Genomic DNA, 9,485 nt, shown 5'->3' with positions numbered 1-9,485 from the left:
TTCCACCTTTGACACTACCTTGGACTCACCCTGTCAATGTGCATATGCCACCTGGAAACCAGTGTGGTGAACTGGGGAAGTTTACCAGGACAATCAGGTGTTGACCTATGAACGCTACATGCGTGTAAATGCTCTCCCTCCAACTTGAACTGACGAATTAAGATAGGTTTCTATTGGTATGGTTACTTAGCACCGTTCAAACCTCTAATGAAACTTCCTTTTCCAGGCTGCGCGAACTCACCAGTAGCTGGACAATCTCAATACCTCGTATTTTATCGTGCATATTCCCCTCTGAAACACAGTCTGCCAGTACTTACCTATGTAATCAGTACAAAAAGGAGGAGTGTCCAAGACGAGAAGAGCTTGTTATAAAACTGATGTACATTCTCTAAATGACTTGGTGTTATTTTCTGTACTCAATCATGCTGCTCACACCCTTTTTTTTTAAACCACTACCGACTTCCTCCTACTACAGTGCTTCAGAGAAGCATCAAGGCAAAGTTCTTCCAGTACCTTTTACTATTGTCACTAAACTGATGTAGAGTCATCGTTTTTGTTGAACTGAAGCAGGCAGCTAGTCAACAGGAGTGAACAGCTCTGGAAAACACTAAAAAGTTACACCAGGAAGGCTGGTTTCCCCCTGACTTGCTCCAAGCGGCCGGTAGCCGCCGCCAGCCCTCTCCCTGCAATCTTTACTTTACACCAAATCCCATTTCCCATTAAAGCTCACCGAGACAGTGTTGTGTTTTAGACAGGCTTTGAGCTTTATTAAAAAGTTCATCAATTCTGGAGTTTGTAAGTTCTGAGGCCGCAGCATCACTACCGCAACCACCTGGTGGCCCCCTGCCGGGCGCCCTGCTCAGAGCCGAAGGCCGCTTCCCAGCGCACGTATCTCAGCCCGAAGGCGGTTTGAAATCCCGGTACTTCGGTTGGCAGGTTGGGAAAACATCCGAGGCAGGAGCCAACACATCCCGCCTGCGGGCACATCTTCTCCAGTATCCCGAAGGGCAGTCACCGCCCGGCGCCCGGGCCCGCAGCACTCCCGCCGCCGACCGCCAGGGCCTTCCCCCGGCTCCTCCCGGCCGGGCCTTCCCGCACACGACGCCCGACCGCGGCCGGGCCGCCCCGCCCCGCCGGCTGCGCCCCCACCCCCGCCGCCCCGCCCACCGCCCCGCCCCAATCCCAGCGTCCCCCGCGCAAGATGGCGGCGCCCACGCTGCGGCGGCGCTGCGCCCGGGCGGCGGAGCTGTGGGGCGGCCTCCGCCCGGGTCCGCTACCGCTACCGCTCCGGCGGCGAGCTCACGAGAGGCCGCGGCGGGCCCGGGGCGCCGGGGGGCTGCTGGCGGCGCAGTGCGAGCGCGGTCTCTTCCAGGAGGTGTTCCCGGCGCAGAGCGCGGAGGAGCAGCTGCTGGAGCTGCTGGAGCCGGGCCGCCCGCCCCTCACCGCCTACTGTGGCTTCGACCCCACGGCCGACTCGCTGCACGTCGGGCACCTGCTGCCCGTCGTGGCGCTCCTCCACTTCCAGCGCGCCGGCCACGACGTCATCGCCGTGGTGGGCGGGGCCACGGCGCGCCTGGGGGACCCCACGGGCCGGGAGCGCGCGCGGGAGCCGCTGTCGGCGGAGCGGGTGCGGGCGCACGCGCGGGGGCTGCGCGCCGGCCTGGGGCGGCTGTTCGAGAACCACCGGGAGCTGTTCTGGGCGGCGGGCGGCGGGCGGCTGGGGCGGGCCGCGCTGCTGGACAACACCGCCTGGCTGGGCCGGCAGCCGCTGCTCGACTTCCTGGGCGGGGCGGGCGGGCGGCTCCGCATGGGCGCGCTGCTGAGCCGGCAGAGCTGCCAGGCGCGGCTGCGCAGCGCCGAGGGCATGAGCCTGGCCGAGTTCCTGTACCCGGCGCTGCAGGCCTACGACTTCCTGCACCTGCACCAGCACCACGGCTGCCGCGTCCAGCTGGGGGGCGCCGACCAGATGGGCAACATCATGTCCGGCTACGAGCTCGTCACCAGGTACCGCCGGGGCTGGCGGGCGGGCGGCGCTAGCCTCCGCGCTCACCCGGGGCGGCGGGGGCCGGGCGCGGGGCTGCCGCGGGGGGGGGCTGCCGCTGGGGGCCGGCCCGGACGCGGCGCAGAGCCGAGGGATCCGGGAGCAGTGCGTTGCCCTGGCCTTAGGCCTGGCCCAGAGGCGCGTTTGGGCCGCGGATTTAAGCCTGTTCCCGTGCAGCGTTACGGAATCTGTAGCGGAGGGGACGGCTCTCGTAGCAGCGGGCGCAGGAGCCGCAGGGAGCCGCGCCGGGAGGCGGCAGGGCCGGGGCGGGCGGGCGCGCTGCGCGGCGGGCACCGGAGCAGAGGCAGCTGCGGTGCGTTGGCCAGGGTGGATGCGTTTCTTCTCAGAAATCCCGTGAAACCTGGTGAGGATGAGCTTCTGCTTATCCACCAGATCTGCCGCGAGCCTTAGAGAATTCGCAGCGTACAGGCGGGGGTGGGGATGCGGCTGCGGCGCGCGCCTGGCTGTTGCGGGGCAGAGCATCGGCACGGCGAGAAGCAGCCCTGGGAGCGCCCCGGCCACAGGAGCAGCCTCAGTGCTCAGGGCAAAGAGGAAAGGTACAGGATGTACCGGTTGCCAGTGATGTTGCCATGAAACTACTTGTTTAATGGCTGTAAACTTTGTTACGCACAAAAGAACTCAAGTAGTTAAGTTCAAGGGTGTTTGGTGGTGTTTGTAGGTTTTTTTCTTAAAGCACCCTTCACAGAAGTGTTCTGGCATCTTTTCCCCCTCACCCCCTTGTCTTAACTGCTTTATATCAAGGATAAAGTATTACAGAACGCTTGTATTTTAGTCAGCTTTACCAATATGTGGGGGGGGTTTGTTGTCTTTTCTTCTTTAACATGCAGTGACTCTTTCCTTTCTCAGGATGACGGGAACAGATGTGTTTGGAATTACTGTACCTCTTATTACCAGTACTACTGGAGATAAATTGGGAAAGACTGCTGGCAATGCAGTTTGGCTAAACAGAGATAAGACTTCTCCATTTGAACTGTATCAGTTTTTTGTCAGACAACAGGATAACGTAGTTGAAAAGTAAGTAGTTTTTCTTTGTCTTGCTTTCTATCATAGTTTATAAAACCTGATCCTAACTGTAACTGTTTCATTGGGGTGTGTGCAACAGAAGCTCTGTGTAGAAGTATATGTTAATTATAACTGTACATTCATTAAACAAACAGGCATGACTGGTTCTTAGGTATACAGGATAGTGGAACCTGTCTCCATATGCTGGCATGTGCATCATAAAATTAGAACGTGGATGAACAAACAAGTAAAGTGTAATGCATTTTGTTCTGCCAGTGGGGTGACTTTATTGTATAGGTATGTTAGTTTCAGTACCGTAACATCACAGTTATCAAATGAAATCTCTCCTGCCGACTAATAAGCAACTGCAGTCAAATAGATACTAATTACTACAAGTTCTTACTTAATATGAGGTATTCAGAAACACTGCATTTTAATTGCAAGAAGCTACTGAACTGGTTGTAAACAAACACATAAAGTTCAGCTTGTAGAACTGCATCACATTAAAAACTGCATAGCCCTAAGAAAATTTTTATAGTGCCTTGTTAAGAAAAAGCCAGGAAGTTCATATTTACGGTTGTACTAACCTTTTAGTTCAGTGGTCTCCAAACTTTTTTGATCACACCCCTCTGTCAGTAAAAAAAAAATCGAGCGTTATCTCCCAATACACGTATATTTATTTATTTATAGAGTATATAAGTGTACTGCTTAAGTTGTAATATTTCCTTCCTGCACCACAATGGATAATTTTGCATACCTGCTGTGTGCTGGCACCCCACTTTGGAGACCACTGGTCTAGATAAAAACATGCCTAGCATACAGTTAATGCTGTGGTAGTAGTGTGGTTAAAAAGAAGGGAAAATGGTATGATTTTAAGCTCATGGCAGGCAGTATACAAGGTAGCGTAGAAGGGATTTACAACGTAGAGGCTTTCAGGCATCAGTTTTAAGTCATTGTTGAAAGTGAAAACTAAGGCAGAGGAGAAAAACAGAATGAACAAAATGAATATACCTGGTCAAATCCCCAGTTGCTTCGAAGCTAGTAGTCAGTCAGCACCCTCGGCTATAGTTTAGTAGTGTAACTGTGGTAAAAATGTTTCATGTAATTTTGCCCACCTCTGGACAAACATACCATGTATTTCTATCCATGTAGCGTAACTCACACAGTTAAGCATTAATTAAAAATGTTTAGAATATGATGAGAGGAGTGCTTGTTACATAAATGGCCGGTAGTACTAACGTGGTGAAACCTTAAGGCTGTCTGATGTTCTTCTCATATACCTTGTATGGGAATTTTAGTGGATCTTTTTGAAAGTTGCTGATACGAATGATTTGCATCATTCTGACCCTGCTTAACGTTAGAGGGTTTCCCTGAACTTAACTGTTCATCTTCCTCATCTTGGAACACAGAAACAAAGATTTCTGCTTACAGTTATAATGGCAAGTGCATTGATCTGTAAAGCAGATGAGACTAATGCACCAAAACCTGGAAGGATATCCAAGTACTACTTAAAGCTGTAGCACGTGCAAAGACAAAATACTGAACATTCATTACTTAGAGTAGAGCAATTCCAATGAGCAAAGCGTGGTCTTCGATTCATTGTGCTGTCTCTGAATCCAAGTCAGCCACACATAATTCAGTAGTCTTACTGACCAGTGTAAAAATACTAAAATCATGTAATGAGAGAAGGGTCGTGGAAGTATGAGAAATACCATGTGACAGGTTTCCTTCATTGGTGGTTAGCCTCCATGCTGGTGTACCAGTGACATGACTGAAAATAAATAGCCAATAGCTTTTTTCAGGGCATTACGTTAATTTTAGTAAGTTGCTATATGTTCTCTTTTAAATCTGCTTTTCTTTAGATTTCAGTAGCACTGTCAAATCTGAGTCTTCATAAACGTCAGATAGGTACTTCCCTTTCATATTGTGACCTGTCATATAACTCTGATACCTCTCTCAAAGGTTATTTCCTGATATTTCAAATTTAGGTTCTGCATCCACACCACTTTTCAGACTGAAAAGAAGGGTATGTGGGTACCTAATATGAAAATATTCCATGCGTTCAGATTTTGTAACAGTAAAGGTACTTTTATTTTTTTAATACGCTGCATTTCATGGTACTGCAGGCCCATTAAAATGGATTTTGTTGTAAAGAGTATGCTTAGACAGGCACCTTTAAATTCTTGATTATCCTAAATAATCTTCCTGCCAAGATACTTGTGAATACGTATCATACTTTTGTCTCTTGAACACCACTGACAGGCAGTGTTATTTTGCATTAGCATATTGTGCAACTAGTAAGAATATAATGTAAAACCTTATTACGTGACACACAATTGCAATAAATCCTGTAACTTGTTGTTGATTGCAGTATAATCTTCATAAAAGCATCTGATGCTATCTTATGTCTGAAGACATTAACCTAGGCAGCATATAAAATAAAACGTGAATTATCCCGGTAAGCTGAAGCACGTGGGCGAAAATAAAGAGTTGTTTGAAAGGACAAAATACGGATTTCTTGGATGGAGTAAGAATCATTTTAGCATACTTAATGAAAATTGAATGACAAAGGCAGGAAATCTGTAATGCTGGCTGTACAGACAAAGTATTTTTTCCCTGCTCATAGATACCTGAAACTCTTCACCTTCCTTCCTCTTGAGGAGATTGACCACATCATGGAAATGCATGCTAAAGAACCTGAAAAATGGGGCCCTCAGAAACGACTTGCTGCAGAAGTAACCAAGCTCGTTCATGGTAGAGAGGGGCTAGAATCTGCTAAGAGGTAAAGTCTGATTTGTCGAGCAGTTTTCTTTCAGATTTACTCAGTGGTAATTATCCATAGATTTTCAGGGACTACTTTCATGTGGTTAGTTGTTGCTCAGCCGTTAGAAGAGAAAAATGCAGTAATTCTGTAGGCTTACAGATACATTAACAATATATACAAAAATTGCAATGCAGTGGGTTATGATAAAAAAAATAATCGGGGTGTATTTCAAGTTCTTCTGTTACTGTGTGGACCCTCGGAATAACTTGGGGAGGGGAATTAGATTAGTTGAGTAGCACTTTGTGTGAAGATGAGACTAGCATTGTATTTCGAAGGATCTTTGTTCCCACAGGTGCACTAAGGCCCTTTATTACAGCAGCGTGGAGGCACTGGAAGCCATGTCTGACCAAGAGTTACAGGAACTTTTTAGACAAGCTCCTTCAGCTGAATTGATGCTTGAACCTGGAATGAGTGTTCTTGACTTGTGTCGCAAAGCAAATGCCATTCAGGACGGACCTAGCGGGTATGTTATCACCTGTGCTCTTCGGTAATACCTCACTTAAACAAGCTGCAGTGGTATGCTTTCAGAAGTCAAAAAACTAGGACAGCCAAATCAAGCAGAAACAGGCTACTGATCTACGTAGCAGCGTCAAAGAGGGGAGCAGGCAGCCTTATTCCATTTTGAACTAAAAGTGTAGGATAATGCAGTCTCTTGTACCTTAGCTGTAAAATCTACACCTGATGAAGAGACAGCCTGAGGCAGCAGCCTAAGTTTTCTTATACCTCTCAGAAAGAATGGGAGTGGTAGAGGCTAAGGTTAATTTCAGTCACTCTTGACCTGGACTGAAAGTAAAGTGCCAGAGAATTAAAATCTATTCAATTATGGATCCAACCAAAAAAACCTTAACTGAACTTTCAATACTTAACAGCAAGAAATGGCTTCCTCTTGCAGTTACCAGTTACTTGTTTTTTGTTTGTTTGGGGTTTTTTTAGGTACCAGAAAATTAAAGATGGTGGAGTTTCAATAAATGGGATTCGTGTGACTGATCCCGAGACAGTTCTTATTCTTGGACAGCATATTCTCAAGAATGGAGTATCATTACTTAGGATTGGAAAGAAAAATTACTACATTATAAAGTGGCTGCAGTTGTGACAACAGAGTATCTCCCTAAAACGACAGATCGTTTCAGCTTTGCTGCTTGAAGAAGTACTTGAAGATGTTTCTATACTGTGCATTACTACACAGCTCACAAACTGCCTGATACCATAGTGTTATTTTCAAATTACACCAGCAGAGTTCAGATAAAGGCGGTTAAGTTACACCACTGAAGAGATTTTTAGCTACTCTGCCTTATTCAAAGCACCATTCCTAAGAGGATATGCACAAGAGGAAAAGATTAATTTCAGAGTCCAAAGATGGAGATGCTCTTCCCTTTTAACAACCTGTGTTGTAGGACAACAGTGTCCAGGTATTCCACAGCATAATCCACAGCAAGATGCCAAAAGTATACTTAAAACCGGTAGTTCCTACAAAGGATGTATGCTGCTGTCCAGTTGGACTTCATCTTAACAGAGAAACCTGCATAACTGGGTAAGGACAACCAACCTGCAATCAACATTTTTTATTTTTTTTTCCTTGTTCTGCACAGGTTTCCTTTCAAGGAAGCTGCAGAAGATTGACAATAAATGAATAGAATGATTAAGCCCTAGTATCCAAGTTTCTTAGCGGTTTCATATGGGGGCACATTGCATCAAAGGTTTCTAGCCTTAAAATGGTAATACAGAGCAAATTCACTTTTTGAAATGTGAGCCTTTCCCAGCTTAAATCGGCCTGATGAATCCTTTTTATGCCTTTGTGTGCTTAGTGTGACTCATCAGTGTGGGTGACACTCATTCTGCTTCTTCAGTCCTGTGAACTACATGGATGGATCTGTGCTATCTACAGTCTCTTTCGAAGGTAGACCCTGGCACTAGTTCTGCGGGCTCTACAGTCAGTTGCAAGGTGCTGTATTATGCCAGGAGATTTGAAGCATGTACATTAAAGATTTTAATTTTAGCTGCCTAGGACTGGTGGGTGAACAGCAGCAGAAAGGTATCTGGAACAGAAAACATGTGAGGGAAGCTGTAGTGCTTTTGCAGTTAAAAAAAGTCAGACCCTTCAGACAGGGCAACGTGCAAAAGCTGCACTTCACCCAAGAGCAGGAAGCGATCTGACTGCTGCTTGGCCTAGCCACCATCGGGGAGCGTAGTTTTCTTGTAAAGACAGCATGACAGTGAGAATGTATTTCCAAGACTGGTAGAACAGCAACATCTGTACTTCAAAGTAAAATTGCTTTATTGCTCCAAAACACACTCAAACCCCCACCCCCACCCCCCCTTTATTTTATTGCTATCCACTTACATACCTGGAGTCAAATAAATATGGAGTATAGTGCCTTGCTAAATTCCCTGCCCATGGTGGTGTTTGGGATTGGGTTGGCAATACAGGTGCCACAGTACTTACAGCCAGGTCACCTGAACAACAAAACCCACATGTGGTTACCAAGATTATTTATAGTACAAGTCTGTATTTAAATTACTTTAAATTGAGTGGTACAATAGAGTCATGTGGTTGGCTGGCTTAGATTTTTTTTTTATTAAGGTCCCTCCCTGCTCCAGTGCAAATACTTATGAAACCCTCAGCCTGATCTAAGAAGTGATTGATTGCAGTGTTGTGTTCAAGGTTTAGTGTAGCCCTCACTCTTTGGCCAAGGAGAATAATTTCCTAGTCTGTGAAAGTCCTAGACAATAGAATTTTGCAGTCAGAAGGGGAAGAGACCTTAATCTGAGCTACCTGGATGTGGTAACTCATCACCATCTCTTATGTTAGAGTAAGTCATGGTATTTCAACTGGCTTAAAACCACCAAGCCTACAAGAAGAACAGGGAAATAATTAGAAGCGTAAACAAGTCTCAAGAATCCAGACAGATATTCTATAGTTGGGCAGAGAGCTTCTGTTTTTTCAGTTGTTTGGGTTTTTTTAACTTGATATTGATTGACTTGATGTTGGATTTGTTGTCAGTCAAAACTTCAGTAGTAATAAACTGTAGTGGCTTGCTGCTTATACATTGCAATTTCTTCAGATTATTAAACTGAAATATGGTAGTACTTTTAGTAGCTCACTACTTGGATTTACTAGTATTGATGTCAGTTTCTAGATCCTACTTCCCTGCCTGATAATAAGGTATCGTTATCCTAATCTCTATATAAAGAAAAAAAAGTAGTTGAGTCATTCCTACCTTAAAGAAAAGAACCCTCTACATAGCGTGTTAGCTCTCAGGACCAGTAATGGTCAGAGCCATTGCAGAGAAAGCACTCGGAGGAAAAATCACAACTTCTGACGTTGGAAAGGGTAGGAAAAAAGGGAAAGTGAAGTTCGTTCACTTAATACAGCAGCCTTGTACCTTAAAGAACAGAAGCATTATAGCAAAACAGAAACATGCACCTGGGAACAGAATATACCATACACGTCCATGTTGGTCTCCAGAGAAATACAAGAGATCAGGTGTGACAGTTACTTTCTCATTGCAGGAAATAAAACTCCTAAGAGTAAAGTAAGTAATGTTTCATCTCTGATCTCCTGCCTTTTTTCCTTCATATCTAAATTGTGCAGATACA

At 46.2% G+C, this 9,485-nt stretch overlaps 1 protein-coding gene across 1 annotated transcript; it reads left to right on the top strand.

The window, feature by feature from the left end:
• Positions 1-1,166: 1,166 nt before the first annotated feature.
• Positions 1,167-8,933, top strand: YARS2 (tyrosyl-tRNA synthetase 2). Its single transcript, XM_055710600.1, has 6 exons — positions 1,167-2,004; positions 2,909-3,076; positions 5,691-5,846; positions 6,181-6,351; positions 6,822-7,419; positions 7,694-8,933. The coding sequence occupies exons 1-5, from the start codon at positions 1,202-1,204 to the stop codon at positions 6,979-6,981; spliced, it is 1,458 nt and encodes a 485-aa protein (XP_055566575.1). The 5' UTR covers positions 1,167-1,201; the 3' UTR covers positions 6,982-7,419; positions 7,694-8,933.
• The last annotated feature ends 552 nt before the right edge of the window (positions 8,934-9,485 follow it).

The sequence above is a fragment of the Falco cherrug genome, chromosome 5, assembly GCF_023634085.1.
Source record: "Falco cherrug isolate bFalChe1 chromosome 5, bFalChe1.pri, whole genome shotgun sequence".
Taxonomy (NCBI): Eukaryota; Metazoa; Chordata; class Aves; order Falconiformes; family Falconidae; genus Falco; species Falco cherrug.
The sequence above is the reverse complement of the archived record's forward strand: the minus strand, read 5'-3'. Positions and strand labels throughout refer to the sequence as shown.